The following is a 22,305-nucleotide window of genomic DNA, read 5'->3' as shown; positions in this document are numbered from 1 at the left end:
AACTAACTGGTATTTTTAAAAACTTTGCTTAAACCACCAAAGGTTCTGGACCAACCCTCCATATATTGCAAGATACATGGGACAGCTGCAATTCACAAACAGTGCTGAGGAAGGGAGAATTACAACCCTTTTCTAATTTAAAGACTTAAACAAAAAAATGTACAAGTAAATCAGCCATCAAACGATTCTGTTAAATTTGGAGACTTCAAAAAGCAGATGCTCATCAGCTTTAGTGGGTCCAGTATATGGCCATTATGCTCATATTACTTTACTTAATTCATATTAATTCCCTTAGCTGGACAATTTCAGACAATTTCCATCCTGTGATGAAGAAGAATGATATGTTCGCTTTTCTTTGAAGGGTTCCCAGTCACGTTCAGCTCTAACCAAAAGACCGACATCTGCCCACCAATCAGGACTGACGAAGATGACTTGCCAGGCAAGTAAAAACTTTTCAGGAAAAAACTGCTGTTTAGACATTGCAATCAGGTTACGTTCAGCTCCGTGATTTTTCAATGCTCACTTAAAAATAAAGAAATCATGTCTAGCTGTGCATATTTGTTTCTTGTAGGTTACGACCTGATTTCTCAGTTCCAGCTAGATAAAGCTGCCTCCCGAGGAGTCATCCAGAGAGTGGTGGGCTCCACAGCTTTACAGGTGGCTTATAAAATAGGCACAAACGTAGACTTCAGGATCCCAACCAGGTAACACATTTAGTTGTTTTACTTTAAAAGCCTGTTTTAGCATATTGTCCTCCTGAAAGTTTGACCCCCTCCCTAAATAACTAGTTCTTCAGCTGGGATTGGCAAAGCTCTTGGAATGGATACAATGTACCCAGTGGCCCCCCTCCCATTGTTTTTGGGTGATGTCACTAGACTAGCTTGACTGCAGTAACACAGCAGATGGAGACTCTGAGTCCTGATACCTTATAACCATAACAGAAATGGGAAATAAATGCCATTAAAAAGGGGGAGATTCTCAGCTTTTCTATGTGATACACGGTTCTTGTTTCTAGCCTTGGAGTAGCCTGAGATATAAATTAAAATGTTACAACTTTGAAGTCTGATCAAAAAGCTATTTTAGGTCATTCATAGAGGTGATTTATTGGAACATATGGTAACTGAGCACCTGTCTTCACTGCACTGTTAGCTCGTGCTGTAACTTGAGTGTTGCCCCTAACCTGACTCCTGTCCACATACCAAAATCTCTAGCTTGATTTAGGTGGTGCTTTAAGCTCCAGTTAGTTGGCCTGTCAGTGGGTCTGGATTGAAGCGTGAGTTCAGCTGATGCTCGAGTTAGTAGCACAGTGGGAATGCAACTAGTCTGTGTTGCTAATCCAATCACTCAGTGCAGCACAAGCATACTTTTGCAGTGTGGCCACTTTAACCTGAGTGTAGATATGCAGTGAAGCTAACACTGCAGTGAAGTCAAGCCCAAAGGCAACATGTAGTCCAAGTAAAAATTCTTAAAAACTCTCTAAAACATGTCTCTAATAAATTTTTCTGTGAAATGGGTGGTATACAGAGAACACATGAGGGTTAAGTGTGGTTTGTGGGTTTTATTGGCATGAAGTTTGGTTGGCTGAATTACTCAAGAGCATTAAAGTAGTGAGAGAGCTATGCATGCCACCCTACAGAGACCGAAACTTCTTTAACGTGTCCTGCATAACTCTGGCTTTGTCACTCTGACTTATGTAGGCATCCCATATTCCTTCTAATAAATCTTTAGACTGCACCACACTAGCACTTACTCATATGTAATATTTTAATACAAGTCTTTGAAACAGCAGCCAACTCTTACAGCTTAGGTCCAGGAAGTGTGTGTTCTCCTGCACTCTCCTTTTCCTAAAAAGAAAAGGAGGACTTGTAGCACCTTAGAGACTAACCAATTTATTTGAGCATAAGCTTTCGTGAGCTACAGCTCACTTCATCAGATGCATTCAGTTTCCTGTAAGCCAGCTGGTTTTGGGTCCCACTGAAGGACCATCAGTGGCATTGGTAGGTGATGACTGAACTCCAGGCCACCTGTTGGCTATAACTCGTTATAGCCATGTTGTTCAGTTAGATGCTGAAATAGAATTTTGTATACGGCCGTAAGTATCCTCCATAAATTTAGTGGTCTCAGTGAGCTTGTTTCTGCACTGCATTGTGCTATGTGTAGCTTACAGATGCAGCTGTGTAAGTTGCACTCAGCACCTCTGAGGTGACTGACTTCCATGCAAAGCATAATTGTAGTTATGCTGCTGGCTGTGTGAGCCAAAGCCCAAACTCCAAAAGGGCATAGTTATGTCAAAAGAGAAAAGTGATTAGGATCAATCTACACTGCACTTGTTCTCCAGCTGGGAGTAAGTGGCTGGGAGTAAAACACAGCAACCATGAGGCAGCTTTACAATACTATGCTCCGTATCTGCTCTTCTGCTGATGTCCATCTTTGTGCTGCCATTACTTTGCTGTCCCTTAGCATGTCAACCATGGAAACTGCAACATTTGCCTTATTTAATATGGAGGTTCACAATCACAGAACACCCTCCTGGGTGTAGGAATCTCTGAGGACCTGTGCAGGACGCAGATGTGGGGAGGGATATCATCAGTGGATAGGGTCTGATCCTCAATATCCAGCCAATGCTTGTCAGGAGTGAAGCAATGGTCATTTTGCAGGCTAACAGTAAGAACTTTATTAGAGGGGTCTTCTTCTGCACATTTATTCAGCATTTGCCTTAGGGACAGCTTGTGCCTTTTTTCACAGAGATCCTTTTAAACCTACTAATTTATATCCTAGATCCTTTTTACCATTATGGTACTTGCCAAGTTCTCTAGCTTCATATTTCAGGGATGCTGCAGGGACAAGAGAATGAACCAGGGTGCATGTGTCTGTGGTTGTTTGCAAGGTCTGATTTTGAACTCCCCCCATAACTCAAATGAGTTTCTATGAACTCTTGTTCACTTCTGGTGTAAAATCTACTGGAGAATTGGTGGTGTTACTTAGTTAGTACCAGACTTGCCCATGGAACTGCAGTTGTGATGCTCACTTTACACATGCAACCCAGACTCAAGTCCAATATGGTGAATCTTTCACTTCTCAATTCACCCGTACTATCTGGTAAAAGTACCTGATATTAGTAAGTTACAGTATAAAAGGAACATCCCTTTATATTGTAATTGAGTGATAAGAGACCCCCCTTTTTTACATGCAGGCTTTTGAAAAAAAAATCATACTAGCAAAGTATGTATGGCATGTAAGCAGGGATGAGGTCTGGTCATTCTAATACATTGTATTAACAGACTACCATTCAGTGCCCCCAAAGTGCACCCAGAGAGGAATTATATTGAGAGTGGTGTCCCAGTGCATGCCTGGGTTCTCAGATTAAGTTTTCCCTGCGGTAGAAAACAAAGTGCTTGCAAAATTTCTAGAGCAAACAGTATAATATTTGGTTTCAGAGTAGCAGCCGTGTTAGTCTGTATTTGCAAAAAGAAAAGGAGGACTTGTGGCACCTTAGAGACTAACCAATTTATTTGAGCATAAGCTTTCGTGAGCTACAGCTCAATGCATCCGATGAAGTGAGCTGTAGCTCACGAAAGCTTATGGTCAAATAAATTGGTTAGTCTCTAAGGTGCCACTAGTACTCCTTTTCTTAGTACAATATTTATTTACAAGGGTCTGGTGAGCTCTCTTTAACAGGTGAAATGCCAACTAAATTACATTAACAAGGTGTAAGGCAACAAAAGGAGCTTTGTAAATTTCTATATAGAGATTTGTATTACCTTCAGAGGACTCTCAGAAGCTGTTTTCACTGTTACTCCCTTCAAAGACTGTCTGAGAATAACACTTGTCTGTGAAGAGAGGCTCCTTTGAAGGTCCTGCTGCTCTGGGCCAGGCCAGAAATGGTCTTCTACTGCCTTTTCTTTTTATCTTGAATATCAAACCTGTATGCAACCATACCACTGATATTGATGTCACACTGTAATAGAAGGGATAAAAAGCAGTAACCTACCAACAAGGCATTAATTTATCTAAGGATATGTTATCTAAAAGGGCAATGGAGCCCACCTAAGGAAACAGAGTTTAAAAAACTAGATTTATACTGCAAATCAAAAGCAATGATAAGTTAACCTTTTGAATGGTCAGTTTCTGCCACCCTTACACAAAGTATTAGTGCCTTGCACCACAAATAGTCCCACTGAAATCAATGGGACTAGTTAAGGGGTATTCACAATGAATAAGGGTGGCAAAAACTGGTCCTAAACAATTAAAGGAATCTTTCTGGTGTGCACTAGCGTTATGGGTTTACTAACTCTCATGTCCTGCTGAAACATTCTTTTAAAAGAAAGTGGTAATGTTAAAAAAGTTTGCTAAAGGTGAACTGCAAGAGAATATCTGGAAAGAAAACCACCTTTAAAAACTGTTTCTGAACTCAGATCAGTAACAAAATATCAGCCTGATCCTGCATTCCTTGCACACTCATAATTGTTAGTGGTATTTGTGGGTACATGTGGAAAGCAGGATTAGGCCCTATATAGAGAGTTAAGAATTATAAATACATAAAGGTTGAAATTCTGCTCTGATACACATCCCTCGCAGACCCACAGTAGAGGAGGGGGTAAGTCAGGTCAGAATTTGGCCCATACTCTTAATATATCTTTGCAAGTTAGATTTTCTTTCACTCCTCTGCCAAGTTCTAAATCCAGAATGTCTTGATTTCTCCCCTCTATACATTAGGGCTATCAGAAGCATGTATAGGAGTGCAGTTTCATGCTTTAATAAGTTCTTGTGTCATCAACAGTCATAGGGGAAACATGGAACCTGGTTCTCCAGACTTTGAAGGGAGGTAAAGGAAGAATTATCTGCAGATATATTGTTTAAAATGTTAATATATTTTTACCATAGTTTTTAATTTTGCCTTAGTCAATATGGCAGAGTCTGGGACAAATTCTGTACTCAGTTACACTGATGTCAATGAAGCCTGTGGAATTACTCTGCATTTATACCAGTATAACTGAGATGAGAATCTGTCTGCTCATCATTCAGTAGAGTTATGCATATAAAACATGCACAAAAATTGGTAATCTCCTTCTCTAAACATTTCTTGTTTTTGGTTCTGCCAACTTTAGCAGCTGCTCTATGAGAATGCAGTTCTAAGGTTTTCTGATAGCAAGGCTGTTATTAAATATGAATATTTAGCTATGTTTATGTAAAGTCATTGTCTTTTCTTTTACTGTTCGTATAAATTTCTGTTCATTTTGTTTTCTCTTAAAGGAAACAGTAGATTTGATTAGACAATCAATTCCCTTCTTTCTATCCAGCTTCCAAAAGTTACAATATTTATTTATTTATTTTTTTAAAGGCAGAGGAGGGCTGTCTGAGATTCTCTCATTATTTCCCCTGGTGCCAGATTCTGTCCCCACCTTCCTCAGAGACTCCATGATGTGGAAGTGTTCGCTGTAGCTGAGTGGAAAATGGGTTCTTATGGGGTGATTGAACTTGATGCAGAGAAAGAGGAAGCCAACTGATAGATTTGAATTGAGGGGTGATGTGATCACAGCAGCAGGAGAGAAAGATGATTTAGTGGCAACTTCTTGGATAGACAAGTGGTAAGGATAGGTCAGATGCAAGGAGTCCAGAGAGATGAGGTTGCAGTAGTTGGAGAGAAATGTCCTGTGCATGAACTAAGGATTTAGCAGTAGGGATAGAGAGAAGCATACATTTAAGAAATATTATAGAGGAAGAAGTCCACTAAAGGCACTGAAAGAGTCCCATTGTGCGGGAGGAGGGGAGGAAACAGGGTATGAAAAGCTAAGTGATAGGGAAGACGGTGGGTTTGTCGCTACTTGTAAAGAAGGGAAGGAACAGAGATGGGTTAGGAGGAGAGACAGGAAAAAAATCAGATTGTGACATTTTGTGTTAGAGGCGGCAACATAAAAACCAAACCAAAAGAAGTCGAACAATAAGATTAAGCAAAATCCTATTCTGCAAGGCACATACCCATGAACATCTCCATACTCAGTTCCAAATCCCACTCTACAGGTTTATCCATATATAGGTACATCCCCAGTTACATATGTACATTCTCCTCAGTGTATATAGGCATATCATAGTCTGCACAGACATACCATTCACCATATAGTACTCCTGGGAGAATTCTGCACTAAAAAATTAAAAATTCTGTGCACAAATATTTCAAAATTCTGCATATTTTATTTGTCAAAATAACACTATATAATCACACCAGTTTCAATTATTTTGGTAATTTATTTCAAAATACCTGCCACAACTATGTCTGTAACAATACAGACAACAAAAATATTCCTTCAGGAGTAGAGAGTTAAAAAAAAACCAACCTTTGACAACCCTGTTCCTATTTCTCTGCCCTCTCTGCCTCCAGAGTCTAGCCCCACCCTGCCCCAGACAATCATACCCCCACCCCACAGAGCCCAGCTGCAAGGCACCCCCTAACGCAGATAGTCACCCCTCCCCTCCTCAGAGCCTAGATGTGGGTCATCCCCAGCCCAGACAGTCACACCCACTACCCCGCAGAGCCCAGGGATCCAGAGGGAGAAACAGACTGATGCTGGGTCCTGGGCTCGAATGGCTTTTCCTACGTGCCACCTCCTTCCTTCAGGATGTGCTGGGAACCACAGCTGCCGGGAAAACCTCCAGCTCCCCCTCCCCCGAGCAGTGCCATCTATTTGTGAGCTGGGGAGCTAGGCACTGTCAAGTCCAGCAGTGCCAGGAGCTCTACAGCACCAATTCTGCAGTGAAAAAGGAAATTCTGTGCAAAACATTACAGAACTACTAACTAGTCTCAGAATAACAGCCGTGTTAGTCTGTATTCGCAAGAAGAAAAGCAGTACTTGTGGCACCTTAGAGACTAACCAATTTATTTGAGCATAAGCTTTCGTGAGCTACAGCTCACTTCATCAGATGCATGGTCTGTAACCTATCATTTAAATCAACTTCTGTACCAAATGACTGGAGGATAGTTAATGTGACGACAATTTTTAAAAAGGGCTCAAGAGGTGATCCCGACAACTATAGGCCAGTAAGCCTGACTTCAGTACTGGGCAAACTGGTTGAAACTATAGTAAAGAACAAAATTGTCAGACACGTAGATGACCGTAATTTGTTGGGGAAGAGTCAACATGGGCTTTTCACCAAAGGCTCTTAAGCAAAGTAAGCTGTCATGGGATAAGAGGGAAGGTCCCTTTCATGGATTGGTAACTAGTTAAAAGATAGGAAACAAAGGGTAGGAATAAATGGTCAGTTTTCAGAATGGAGAGAGGTAAACAGTGGTGTCCCCCAGGGGTCTGTACTGGGACCAGTCCTATTCAACATATTCATAAATGATCTGGAAAAAGGGGTAAACAGTCAGGTGGCAAAATTTGCAGATGATACAAAAGTACTAATGATAGTTAAGTCCCAGGCAGTCTGCAAAGAGCTACAAAAGGATCTCTCAAAACTGAGTGACTGGGCAACAAAATGGAAGATGAACTTCAATGTTGATAAATGCAAAGTAATGCACAATGGAAAACTTAATCCCAACTATTCATATAAAATGATGGGCTCTAAATTAGCTGTTACCACTCAAGAAAGAGATCTTGGAGTCATTGTGGATAGTTCTCTGAAAACATCCACTCAGTGTGCAGTGGCAATTTAAAAAGTGAGCGGAATGTTGGGAATCATTAAGAAAGGGATAGATAATAAGAAAGAAAACATCATCTTGCCTCTATATAAATCCATGGTATGCCTATATCTTGAATCCTGTGTGCAGATGTGGTCGCCCCATCTCAAAAAATATATACTGGACTTGGAAAAGGTTCAGAAAAGGGCAACAAAAATGATAAGGGGTATGGAATGGCTTCCGTATGAGGAGAGATTAATAAGACTGGGACTTTTCAGCTTGGAAAAAAGATGACTAAGGGGGGATATGAAAGAGGTCTATAAAATCATGATTGGGGTGGAGAAAATAAATAAGGAAGTGTTATTTACTCCTTCGCATAACACAAGAACTAGGGGTCACCAAATGAAATTAATAGGCAGCAAGTTTAAAAGAAACAAAAGGAAGTATTTCTTCATACAACGCACAGTCAACCTGTGGAACTCTTTGCCAGAGGATTTTGTGAAGGCCAAGACTATAACAGGGTTAAAAAAAGAACTAGATAAATTCATGGAGGATAGGTCCATCAATGGGTATTAGCCAGGATGGACAGGGTGTTCCTAGCCCCTATTTGTCAGAAACTGGGAATGAGCGACAGGGAATGGATCACTTAATGATTACCTGTTCATTCCCTCTGGGGCACCTGGCATTGGCCACTGTCGGAAGACAGGATACTGGGCTAGATGGACCTTTGGTCTGACCCAGTATGACTGTTCTTATGTTCTTAACATGACTTCTGCATTGCACAGTGGCAGAGAGTTCCTCTAGGAGTAATATAGGTGAATGTACAACCACTTATTTCGTACCCCTATCAGAAGTACAAGAGTTAAGGTTATGCTATGGCAAATCTCACCCCACACATTCCATCTCCCAACACACCGTCTTTTCCTGCTAGCCAGGTAGTAGCAGGCATGGGGCTCACAGGATAAGGATGCGAAGCAGTGGCAGCACTAGGTTAATATTTTAGGTAGAGTCTATACCTGGACACTCCTCCGTGACAGCCAGTCTAGTCAAGTTCCTTCCTGCTGGTGCTTTGGAGCCCCCTACTGGAATGTGACTGCACAGTCTGAGGCACTTAAAGACTCTATTGTTTATAGTGCAGCTGTTAATCTGGAAGGGCTAGTTTATTATATTAACTAAACTGTGCTCTGGCATAGATAACTTATTCTAAGACTATTTTCTCATTTTTCTGCATAGGCCAGTCTAGTGGCTAAATTGCCATTAGTGAAGGGCCAGTAAGCCCTACAAAGCCAAGGCAGATTGCTTCTTTGGGTAGCCTACTTGTTCTCTGGAAATTGTTTTTGTGTATTGTCCTGATAGTGTAGCCTGGCACATCCCCATGCCTCATCAGGCTTAGTGAAACATATTTCTCTTTTTATAAGATTTTTAAATATGGACAGATAAGAAAAAACCTACCTAATCAAAAGGTTTATGAGAGTAGCATACCAGTATCTGTAGCAAGTTTAAATAGCATAATCTTTAAACACTGTTCTATCTGGTGAGATGCATTGACACAGCTTTCAAGAAAGAAGGAAACTTCAGTTATTTTAGATTGCAATACTGCAAGAAACATTAGACTGTTCTGTGTTTCAAAATTGCATACTTTAAAGGGTACATAGTAAAATAATGCAAATAATAAAAAGCAGAGGGATTCGCTATTTCATAATAGTTAATCTGTTCTCTAGTGCATGTAGCACTGAAATTGAATACCACAGAATACAATACATTTGTAAGTGTGAGTTCTTACCTTTTATATAATTTTCAAACAGATAACCTACTTCTGCTAAAGTAATTGCTAATACATAATAAATGATTATTGTTGGATAGATCAACAAAATGTGTTTGAAAAAACAATCGTGGAACTTTAGAAATGAATCAGTTCTGCATTGATTAGAAAGAGCATTATAATGTCACAACAGATTTAAAAAACAGGATTGACTGGTTGGTTTGATAGGCCATAGGTGCACAGCACTATTATAGAAGACCCTGATTTAATTCATAATATTGGCCTCTGATTGCTTGAGCCATCATGGGCAGAGAGCTTGGCATGAACATTATGTAATATAGGAAGAGCCCACACTGCTGAAGCACAGTTCCTTTTGCCAAATGAGGAGCAACATGAATGGCTCAAAAAGGGTTCCCCTCAAGTTCTCCTCAGTGGAAGGATAGTATCTGCAGTATGGTTCCTTTGAGTGATGGACTCTTATTTCTCTCAGAGATGACAGTCATGGAGGACTCCCCCCAAAAACCAATATCCTGTGCTTGATCTTATACAGGTTTTTGTATCCCAATGGATTGCCTGATGAATATTCCTTTCTAACTACATTTCGGATGACCGGAAGCACACTTCAGAAAAGCTGGAGTATTTGGCAGGTCCAGGATTCGTCAGGAAAAGAACAAGTTGGAGTGAAGCTTAATAGTCAAACAAAGGCTCTTGAGTTTTCTTATAAAGGGCTGGATGGAAGTGTCCAGACTGCAACCTTTTCACATTTGCCTTTTTTGTTTGATTCCCAATGGCACAAGGTTATGGTCAGCATAGAAAAGACCAATGTCACTCTTTTTATTGACTGCATTATGATAGAATCCCTACAGATAAAGCCCAGGGGCAAAATCGACGTGGATGGCTTTGCTTTGCTGGGAAAACTTACAAATAATCCTCAAATTTCAATTCCGGTAAGTTTCAAAATCTTATATTACAGAAAAAGTGCTAGAAAATCTTCTCTCTTGTAACATTTTTTCTGGTGAACGTATCTTCAAATATCTTGCGACCAACTAAGGGGTTTAAAAAAGTACAGACTAATGTAGAGTTAAAGTTAAGTTTTAGCTCTTTATTCCAGCAAAATTGAACCAAGTCATGTTTGTAATGCAGCAAATTATCTTAAGATATTTCTGTTGTCAACCGTATTATTTTTGTGAGAAGACTCAATCAAAACCAAGGCATAAGTTTGAAAGGATGCAGTGCTTGGCACAAGACAGGCCTCGAAAACTAGCAATAAGCTGCACATTTTTAACAGAGAGGGTAATTAACCATAGGAGTAAAATTACCAAGATGAGAGGAGGATTCACCATTACATGAAATCTTTAAATCAAGTTTGGATGTCTTTCTAAAAAATAAGGTCTAGCTCAATCTGAATTTATGGCTGGTACAGAAAGTACTGGGTGAAATTCTATGGCCTGTGTTATGCAGGAAGTCAGATTAGATCATCATAATAGTCCTGTCTGGCCTGAAAAGCTATGAAAACAACATGCCCATAATATATGTCACAGATAATACCCAATTTGATAGACCATTAAACCTAAACGTTTCATTTATCTTGCACTGGTATATGTTTCTCCCTGCCTTTTTTGTGTTCTCTTTAAACTGAATAAAGAAATCAATTGTTGGGGGAGGGGAAAAAGGGAGGATGGTGTGAGGTTCCAATCATTTCACTCTAATTGACTATGCTGTATACTGTATAAATACCTCAACATTCTTTGTTATTTAGGGGGTCCAAGGCACATTTCAGTGTGTTGTTGGAATATATTACTTAGAGTAGTATAATTTTTAAAAGAAATAAGTTGTGTTTCCTAGTCTCCTTTTCCAATATTTTACTATGGCTCTATTTATTGTACAGAATAGCTTCGCTTCTTATAGGTATACTGTAAAAACATGTTATTTTAAGATAAATTCTTTATTGTTTGTTGTCACTATGATTGCTTAGGAGAGTTAGAAAAGTTATAGAGTTATAGCTCTGTTAGAAAATTATGCTGGCCTTTGAGCCTTTACAAGGATTTATGCCCAAGATTTCTGTTATGTTTTTCAGAGGCTAAGAGTTCATGTGGCTTTACATTGTATGCTATCATTCTTTTTCATCTAAGGGTAAACCAAATAATCCATTATAGAAACTAAACAATACAGAGTACATTATAGTTTGAAAACAGAAAAAAGACCCTCTTGAAAATAGGCCTTGCCAATTGTTTGTGATAAAAAACCCCCCACCCATTAGCCCCTTCTTGTTCAGATGCTAAATGATCTGTCTAGATTCTCAGATGAGGTAAAACTGGTGAAGCTTCATCAACTTTAGTGGTACTACTCCAATTTATACCAACTGAGGATCTGGACCCAAAGGATCTCAAAGGTATTTAGTCATCTATCTCCTATGGATTTCCCCAGTCTCCTGGTTATAATTATAGGTCAGTTATATAAATCAGTGGCTTATCAGAGGTTAGCTCCAAACTTATTCCTGTTACTGAAAACAAGAAAGGAATAAAACTTCAATAAAACAGTGATTAAGTGATTGCTGCTACAAGGTGCTGAGCTCCCCATAGCTCCCACTGATTTTAAGGAATGGAGGATGTACCTCACTGCAGGCACTTGCATCTTGCTAGAGCTGACCCTCAAGCTGCAATCCTACTTAATATATATGTTTAAACAGGTTAACCAGTCTGAACCAGTTAAATGGCATGTAACATCTAAAAGGCAGCCCTTATCAACATCCAGTGCACAGAGGTGGATTTGTTCCATAGCTCAGATTAGGAGAATTGCTTCAATGTAGTGTGCTACGGCCAATGGACTTGGTATTCTAAAAGATATTGCCTACATTTTTTCTGCTTGTGTTCATACTGTGTATTCGAAGTTCAAAAGGTGGAACTCCTGCTATAAATGGTCACTTAACACAAGCAATTGATGTACTGAAGTAGTGCCTTGAAGAAGCAGAATTAGATGGAAAGAATCTAGGTAGGGAATCCTGCAGTGAAAAAGAGACATAAAGGAAGCGAAACTTTAAAGAAAAAAAGAAAAAGAAAAAAGAAAGAAACTGTACCAGATGGGTTCAGAATGTACTTAGAGTATCCTTGGTTTATATTAGTATAAATTTAACAAATAGCAGATAATATGCTACTTGTCAGATACAGAGCTGTGGGTAGTCAGGCCTAGAGTTTAGAGCAGGAGTTGGTAACCAGGAGTAGGAGCCCCGGATCAGAGCCAAAGGTCAGATGGCAGAGCTGGAAATCAGGAATTGGAGCCTAGAGTAAGAACCAGAGTCCAAGGCCAGAACTGAAGTCAGGAATGAGGGTCAGAAACTGGTTACCTGAGAGTGAGGAAGGGTTGGGAACAAGCTGGGAACAACTCTGGGCTTTGAACAGCCACAACTTGCTGCTGTTCTTAAGAGCAGGTCTGCTAATCCCCTCTGCCAGTCAGGCAGTCTGACCAATAGGTTGATTCTACTGCAAGCCAACTGTGATTCAGCTGTGAGTCCTCTGTTGCTCACTAGGCAAGTGGAACTAGTGGTCCCAAGCTCAGCTACAAGCTCTCATAAGCCAATATGAACATAACAAATTAGTAATCTTACAGGACCCATCTGTGTTACCTGCCCTTCCTACCATGGGATCCTCTTCAGTTTTTTTATATACTGTAGTTGTATACAGACCCCTCCATTTGCATTTTCTGAGAGTATGAATTTGGGAGTGTGAGCATTTCTCCCATTGCCACTGCCCTAGCAAAGATTTTCTCCAATCTCCCTGAGAAAGGGACTCAGTTATAGAGCATCTTGCTTCCACTTTTCCTCCAGGATATTATGAATTCTCAGGCCTTAAAACTCGGCATGTCCAAAGGAAGGGGCATATGACCTGGTACTTTTATCAGTGTTTCTAACACTTGAAAGATATATTTACAGGACAATCCTATAGGCTAAACTTCACAGAAAGAACTGAAACTTAATGGAGAATAATATTTCTCTCATGTGTATGCAATTAATATAGTGTAAAAGAAATTGGAACACAGAACATACCTACAATCCTAGCTCCAATTATGCCAATGGGAGCTTTGCCATTGATTTAAGTGGGGCCAAGATTTTACTCTAATGTTGAAAAAATGCTTCTGTATGCTTAATACAGCAAATAGTTTGCTAAAGAACAGTTGAATAGTGTATAAAGTTAAACCTTCCAACATATAAATCTCCTTCTTCAGGTAAAGATACTGTTTACAAGAGTTCAGTTCACGATAAGTTCCAATTACTAAGGCTGCCATTGATTGTACTGGGAGCCCCAGGCATATATGAGGAATAATCTGGTTTTAACTTCACTCAGTGATTACTCTAACTGAGGCACATCATGTGTCTGAATACTCTCAATTTATTTTGCTCATTTGTGCTGGTAGATTTCCATTTTTCGCCTGCATATATTTTCCTCCCAAACACTTCCTTCTGACACATTCCGAGTATCCAATTGCATACTGAAACACCTCAATACAAAACACTGATTTTCTGTAAACTACATGGAAGAAGATTGTATTGCAGGATTATACAGTGTAACTCTCATGAAAATTGACCCTATGTAACCCACATTAAAAATACCACTGTTTAGGCTGGGTATTAAAGAATTAATGAAAGGATGTAGGGGGTTGATTAACTGCTCTTTTACACTGGTGTAAAATCAGTGATTTAACTGAGAGGAGCATCAATAAAGATTGAAAGGATCTCAATACAGATCTGATTAATTGTACTTTTACAGCTGTATTACCTTTTGAATCACCCACTAGATGGCAATAAAACCAATGAGGCACACACAAGTCAATTCACTGAACAGGTAGTTCAACAGATTATAGAAAATGTTTTAGATTTATTCTAAATGCAGTGGAACACATTTTCTTAAGGCGTATTAGACAGCTAAATGTTTCAGTGAGAGTTGGCTCTTGTGCTGTCGTACAGCAAATACTACCTTGGAATCTCAGGCCTCAATTAGATCCCATTTATGCTTAATCCACGTCAGTTCTTGCACAGCACAGATAAAACAATAGCATTTTTGGCTCTGTTGTTAATGTTTTGCAAACCCATTGGCATTTTACAGGCATTTTCAGATATCTTAGGGGATGAGATCATGTACAGAAAAATAGAACTAGCCCAAATAATATATATTTGCTATTTAAATATATAATAAATTAACCTCCCTAGCAATATTAGAAAATGGATTAATCATTTAATTCCTATAAAACACTAAATTATTGCATTTATAAGACACCAATCACTATAGTATCTAGGCATTGTAAAATGGTCTGCTTTGCGTATGGTTACAAAAGAATTCCGAAATGAATGGGTTGTAGCAGGGCATGATGAAGTAATCAACTGACCCTGGGCATGATGAAGTAATCAGCTGACATTAGGGCCCAATTAAACCATTTCCATCACATAACCATAATTCTATAAGACAGGTATGTGAAATTAGATATTCTAAATCAGCCATAGTAAAGATGAAAGTGACAAGATTTGTTCTGTGTGTGTGTGTGTGTGTATGTATAAAAAACGTAGTGGTAAAAGTCACAAATCATATACTGCATTTGCTATAAGTATAATATTTGATAGATGGAGTGATTCAGAAAAGAATCTTTAGCTAACCATAATTAACTCTGTGTGCAACCTTATGCAACTTACTTTTTTCTCAAGTGTACAATCCCCTGGACATTAATGGGGCTGCTTGCATGAATAATTTCTATTTACATGAGTAAGGTTTGCAGAATTGACCCCTTATTTTCAGTTTTTAAAATGCACTTGTCGCCATGTCTCTTTCATATATGACTTCTTTATCCACTGTTAAAAAACACAAATAGTGAAATGAGAAAAGCTATTTTAATAGGTTTCAGAGTAGCAGCCGTGTTAGTCTGTATTCGCAAAAAGAAAAGGAGTATTGTGACACCTTAGAGACTAACCAATTTATCTGAGCATAAGCTTTCGTGAGCTACAGCTCACTTCATTGGATGCATTCAGTGGAAAATACAATGGGGAGATTTATATACATAGAGAACATGAAACAATGGGTGTTACCATACACACTGTAACCAGAGTGATCACTTAAGGTGAGTTATTACCAGCAGGAGAGCAGTGGGGGGGGGACCTTTTGTAGTGATAATCAAGGTGGGCCATTTCCAGCAGTTGACAAGAACATCTGAGGAACAGCGGGGGGGGGGGGGGGGCGGAAGGGATAAACATGGGGAAATAGTTTTACTTTGTGTAATGACCCATCCACTCCCAGTCTCTATTCCAGCCTAAGTTAATTGTATCCAGTTTGCAAATTAATTCCAAAAGTAATTGCTGAACTGGAATTAATTTGCAAACTGGATACAATTAATTTAGGCTTGAATAGAGATTGGGAGTGGATGGGTCATTACACAAAGTAAAACTATTTCCCCATGTTTATCCCCCACCCCACGCTGTTCCTCAGACATTCTTGTCAACTGCTGGAAATGGCGCACCTTGATTATCACTACAAAAGGTCGTCGTCCCCCCACCTCCCCGCCGCTTTCCTGCTGGTAATAGCTCACCTCATGTGATCGCTCTGGTTACAGTGTGTATGGTAACACCCATTGTTTCATGTTCTCTATGTATATAAATCTCCCCACTATATTTTCCACTGAATGCATCCGATGAAGTGAGCTGTAGCTCACGAAAGCTTATGCTCAAATAAATTGGTTAGTCTCTCAGGTGCCACAAGTCCTCCTTTTCTTTTTATTTTAATAGGTTTAGTTTATATTAGTTCTGACATCTCCATGTTCTTTTCTGAGCACCTCAGTTCTGCATTTCTCCCCTAATAACTCTTTGTGCTGATGTGTATGGGAAGAAAGTATGACAAAGTATCCTCATATATGTGCAAAGCACCCTCAAAATATTTCTCTGATGCAAGGAAAACAGTGTCATCCTTCATGACCTGTTCAACAGAATATAATCCACGGATAGTTTGGTTATGTGGGAAGAGACCTATAAAGCAAGGCTGGGTTGCAGTTGCTCTCTTTTAAAAACTGTCACTCTCTTTTCTTTAGTGGGCCCCAAGCCAGCTGCAGCTTTGAACAATTCACTCATAGTTAAACTTATTTTTTTTTTCATTTTAAAAATAGCTTTCATCTAAGCCTAGTTATACATTACAGCCAAAACAGAACATTAAGGTTGCAAAGTCAAGTATTCAAAAGTTAGGAAATGCCAGAATTAAGGGTGCCAGTGCAACCTTAATTTGCATCCCCCTCTCCCTTCGCCTTTGGGAGTCTGTATTATGATATAGTCTTGAATTACACGGTCATTTTTTCCCACAGGACCCCTCCTCATTCAGTGAATGGGTAGTTATTCAGTGTTTTTGTTTAATGGGGCATTTCTATGGTGCTGTCACCATACTATCTGAGCTCTTCGCAAAAATGAATGAATACGTCTTCACTACACGCCTGTGAGATTAGCTGGGAACTGAGACAGAGTGATTAAGGTCAAAATTGTCAAGTGTTCACCAATTTTGGATGTACAATTTGAGATACTGAGGGCCTGATTATTTCGTGTTTAGCATTATTTAGCACTTTATATGTCAAACCACAGCTGCCATTGACTTCAGTTGGAGCTGTAACTGCTCAGCACTTCTGCACATCTGTCCCCCAAGCTGGGCATCCATAAAATGAGGAACACACAATTAGTGGCCAAATGTGAAAATTGTGGTTTTGGTGACTTGCCCAGGATTGCATAACATCTCTGTGGCAGAGGAAGAGGTAGAATCCAGTTCTCCAGAGTAACATTCAACTGCCTTTAGTTTAAAAGACCATGTTTTCTCCTCCTAAAATCCCCTGCCTCATTCACTACACACCTTCCAATTTCTGCAATAAATGAGGCAGGGGTTCTACTGACAACAGTCTCCTTCAGTACACAACCATGAATCATTCCAAAAGCCTTTCCATCTCGTGCACTGAATGAGGCAGGGCTTCTGTGGGGAAAAAAATTGCATATGATCATGTAATTAAAGACTGTATTATCATGCATACATATAAGGACCCAACTGAAGTTTGTATATGACAACCTTTAATTCTGGCATTTACTAATTTTTCAGTGTTTGACTTTCCAGCTCTAACATTCATTTAATGTAGTTTTTTAATGTATCTTTTAAAAAAAATTGTAAAACAAAACAAACAAAACCAGACAAAAGCAGAAATTCCGACACTCAGAACCGTATTGGCCCCCAACTTGGGTCATCAGCAGGGTCCTGATTTTTAGAACCATAGCACAGACTTCTATCACTTGATCTAATAGAGTAAATGGTGGCAGTGGTAGACTATCTTCTATGTGGACCATCCATTAGAGGGGGGCTGAGAAACACACTTTGCCAGCAAATTTCACAGCAGGGGACTGTAGAGACTCAGGACTCCTGAATTCAGTTCCAGGTTCTGGAGAGGAGTGTCCTCAAGTGGCTATAGTGTCTTCTGCCCCATCTACGCCAGCCTGTCTGTGTTCCCCTTTCCTTCTATTCAACCGCCAGCCCATTGATTCCTGCCCCTTCCCCCTCTGTTTTTATCCAACCATATACCCAATCCCTCAGCTCCTGCTCATCTCCTCCTCTGCTTCTGTCTAACCCCCGCTCCAAATCTTCTCAGCTCCGGTTCCACATGTTCCTATCCAACTCTCACACCACAACTTCTGACCCTCTCCTCCCTGCACCTATACACCTGCTACACACCCCAGCTCCTGACACACTCCCCTCTGTTGCTATCAAAATTTCTGCTCAAATAGTTAGTTTGACAAAGCAATAAACAATTGAAAACAGAGTCTTTATAATGGAAAATGTCAGGCAGCACTACTAGCTACATTTATGATATCAAAGAAAGAAACTCTTTGGAATATCAAGACTGGTTAATCTTTCGATGCCTAGAGTCAAGATTTCCCTTTATCAGTTATGGGATATATTGAAACCAGCATCATAAGGTATAAATATGAATTTTGAATGTCCTATTCTTATTATTTTGTGTTATAGCCTTACCAATGCTTAACTATAATTTACATCATGCACTATGTATATATGCAGTTGGCTTTGGTTAGAGCAAGCAGGAAGATTTCAAAATTATTGTTGGAGAAGTGAAGTAAATAAGTGACTTGCAAATAGGGAAGGAGAGGCAAATAAATAATGCAGAACCGGTGACAGAGCACCCCTGAAATGTGGAGTGTCATGAACAGCAAATAGAACAAGCTAGTTAGGAAGAAAATGGATATAGTTAAGGACCTAGGATGGAACAAGTCTGTGGAGTGTTTCGAAAACCAAGAGGGGAGATTTTAAATGAGATTCAGAGAAAAATGAAATGCCAGTGAATGTGACAGAGACTGGGGACTATGGCACAACATCCTTGAGGAAGAGAGCAGTCTAGCCACTGCATTCTGGAAACTCTGAAATCTTCAGAGTAAATATAGAGAACAATAAAGATTTGATTGCAAGAATTTCAGTAAAGGCAGAATCAAAGTAAAGAAGAATTCTAGCAATTTTGGCAAACTTGAGGACACAGATGTGACAGTCAAGGACTTCAATCTGTGAAGCATTAATGAGGTACAGTATATGGAGTAATGTGGAAATGAGGAAGTCAACATAAGGAACCAGATAGGAATGGAGGGATCTAAGAATGAGTCAAGGGGGATGAAAGCTGGGTTCTAGCTGCATAGAAATCATGATCAAGATTGAAATGAAATGAAATGAAAGTCCTGAAGACTCATACTTCTTCCCTGAGGTTCTCAGGAAGGCTAGATCTCAACCTTTACGTATTACGAGTATATTTTACAACAGAAAAAAGCATCACGCTCCTTCCTTCCCATTCCATCTGGTCATAAAGAAGGGAAGGTTGTGACCCCCTTCACCAGTTTTGCAGCCTGAAAAAACATGGAGTAGACCATTCATTAGCTTCATGACCACAAAAATCATGTAGAATGAGATGGGAAAATGATCTAAGATCTCACAAAAAGAAATATTATGCATGTGTACTAAAATAATTTATATGGATGTACCTGTATTTAATGTACCATATGGTACATTACATACCAGAGGACATACCTCTGAAGCTATTTACTGCATCTATTCACCTAGTCATTTCCAGCTGAGGGTATGTAAAGCACACTTTCCTCATCTATGCAGACACCTAAAGGATCAGTTGTTAGTTCTTAGAGGCAAAGAAGTGGTTTTATTTCTGGGTCATTTTACAGAGCCAATGTGAAAATATTGAAGAAGATGTGAAATCTCACAAAGGTATATCAGCCTGCCCCAGAATGTTTCAAGTGTATACATGAGTCAGGTCTCTAGAATTCCTCCTACTTAGACCTGCATTCACTGTCAAACCTGTCATTCTTTATCCATGTAACTGTCTAGTCCTAAGGAAATCATTTTATGAATGTGTATTCATTAATAAAACAACTTCCACAGCATAATATAAACATGAAAGAACACCTGTTCTTGGACATGACCAACTGTAGACTTCCGTTTCCCTTAATTCCTACAACAGGTTTTATGCCCCTTTCTAAATATACAAACAGATGCTAGAGCAAGGGAAGAACCAAAGGTAACTAGCCAGTCTGTTCTAAAGAAGTAAGCTCCAGCACCTGATACCATTCAGTTGCTGAGCACCTGCTGTTTATGCTTAATGTTCCAGGAACTATGAGTGTTATATGTGTTATATATCCCTTAGACTGTAATCATATCTCTTGTTTTCTACTACACAACTTTTAAAACCCAGAGATGGCTGATCAGAGTGTTCATGTCATTGAAACCTGACAAGCGTGAACATCTGAAATAAATTAATCTCATTTTATCCCCTTCACTAGTTTGAAATCCAGTGGATGCTGATTCATTGCGACCCTCTACGACCACAAAGAGAAAGTTGCAGTGAACTTCCAGCCAGGAGACGGGTAAGGGGCTTCCTCAGCCTTACATTCCTAGTATTCATACTATCATTGGGTCTACATCTTCAACCTTTCCCTCTGGGCCTCCGGCTGTTATCACTCTCCTCATTTTTCTTATGGTTATAGGTGTCTATATTTAGCATCTGTGTCTGGGACTTGGTGCCTTTCAAAATGGTCTCGTGGTTTTAACTCTTCTCTTGCTTTCTTGCTTTTTTCTTATCAAACTACCTAAGGCAGAGATATTTAAAATGTGTGCCTCTGTAGGGCTCTTTGCAAGCACCATGGCCTAGCTTTGCTTTTCTCTCTTGATAACTCATGCAGAAAGTTAAAAGACTGCTGCTGAGGACCATGGTCAGAGCAGCAGCAGCAGCAGGGCAAAGGGTTAAAGGAGCTGGTGTCATTCAATCCCCTCCTTCCTAGCATTCAGATTTCCTCCAATCCCCATTACCCTCCTCTAAGACCATTAATAAACAGAAGAAACAGATGCCTGTAGCAGGGCTTACCTTTCTGCTGCTGCTAGTGAAGTCACTTGGGGGGAATTTTATGTCTTGCGGGTCCTAAAATCCATCAAGAGCAACATTGCTGGCCAGCAGAGAAGTGACCATGTCTAGCACTGCTCGGGGCAGGGGAGCCTTACCTCTAGGGGTTTTTCTACAAATTATGTGCCTTTGCCTGGCTCAAGTAAGTTGTACCTGACTTTTATTATACATTTCTTATTCATTGCAGATAAGCCAGACAGCCATGGAGGTAAGTTTTAAGGAAAGGAAACCTGCTCAGTGCAAAGAGAAAGGGTCTATACAAAGTCCCTGGGAAGCTGAGAACAATCTCCTGTCCTCTTGTCTGGGATCTGATGCCTTTCAAAATCCAACAGTCTCGTGGCTGGGTTATCTTATCCCAGCAGTGGTGGCTGTAACTTTATTTTTTTAAAAAACTGAAATCACATTAGCATTTCTAACATGGAAAAAATAAGTTAAGCAAAGAGATGTAGATGCAATGGTTGCAATTGCTTTGAACAGAACCTTTCTATGCAATGTGTCAATGAGCAGTGGTAGGACAGGGTTTAAACTGCAAGTAAGAATATCATCAATTTAATAAGAACTTGAGAGGTTGCTCTAAGAAAGAAACATTTCTAAAGTGCCAGTAACATTTGAAAAAGAGCAGGAAGGACATGGGCTATAGCTAGGACTGCCTGAATGGGATTGGAGATTTCAGATTCTGGCAGCTCTTGCCAGACTGAGTGCATCACCTCCTCCTGTCGGGTCTTGAGGTTTCATTCACAAAGCCTCCATTGTGAGGTTTGCTTTGCCTGTCTGTTGGAGTTTAGTAATAAAGAAAACAGTCCAGTATATTATAGAACTCAAGGGTTACAAACATTCTTTCAAAGAATGTGTTTCTTTGGGTTCAAACATATTCAGTGCCTGCTAACACCTCTCTCAGGAGCCCAGCCTGTGGAGAAGGCTAATTATAACCAGGATTGTAGATTTTAATGTACTTGTGAGGACAGGTAACTGGAATTTTTTTATAAGGAAAAAAAATGTTATTGCAGTGAATACTTTAGTGAGAGCAGAGAAGGGCTGTATTATTAAACTTTTCTTTGTAACACAAACTCTTAAGAAGAGTCTCTTCTGTTTAGGCTGAATGAGCTTGTTAGAATAGGTGTGGAGAATTTCAAAGCGTTATTCACAAAGAACATGATTTTTCCTTCACTGTTTTTATATTGATTTTTCAAGGGCCAGGCTAGTGAATTTCTGATGTAAATATTACCCCCAAAACTTTTGCTCCACAAAGCCCAGATTGTACTGTACAGTTACACAGTGACATATACACTAGCATGCCTGTTCTTGTGCAGTGGGTGAATGACAATAGACGAGGACAGGGGGAGTTTTTGAGAATTTGTAATCCTGGTTCAGATTGCAATGGACATTTTGGCAGTCGCTAAACAAGGGGGAATGCAGTTCAGTGGGTCAAAATGACAATTACTTTAATCAGGTGCACAAGACCAAC

At 39.7% G+C, this 22,305-nt stretch overlaps 1 protein-coding gene across 2 annotated transcripts in view; it reads left to right on the top strand.

The window, feature by feature from the left end:
• Nucleotides 1–597: 597 nt before the first annotated feature.
• Nucleotides 598–22,305, top strand: part of COL9A1 (collagen type IX alpha 1 chain) — a 101,429-nt gene continuing 79,721 nt past the window's right edge. The window contains exons 1-4 of one of the 2 annotated variants that reach the window (XM_048846008.2): nucleotides 598–704; nucleotides 9,928–10,324; nucleotides 20,224–20,307; nucleotides 21,028–21,048. In XM_048846008.2, coding sequence (XP_048701965.1) covers nucleotides 9,983–10,324; nucleotides 20,224–20,307; nucleotides 21,028–21,048 — 447 coding nt within the window. In that variant the 5' untranslated portion in view covers nucleotides 598–704; nucleotides 9,928–9,982. Of the gene's footprint in view, nucleotides 705–9,927; nucleotides 10,325–20,223; nucleotides 20,308–20,764; nucleotides 20,983–21,027; nucleotides 21,049–22,305 lie in introns of those variants that run through there. The other variant, XM_048846007.2, reaches the window with a different exon arrangement.

The sequence above is a fragment of the Caretta caretta genome, chromosome 3 (genome assembly GCF_965140235.1).
Source record: "Caretta caretta isolate rCarCar2 chromosome 3, rCarCar1.hap1, whole genome shotgun sequence".
NCBI lineage: Eukaryota > Metazoa > Chordata > Testudines > Cheloniidae > Caretta > Caretta caretta.
This window is presented reverse-complemented; position numbering and strand designations above follow the sequence as displayed.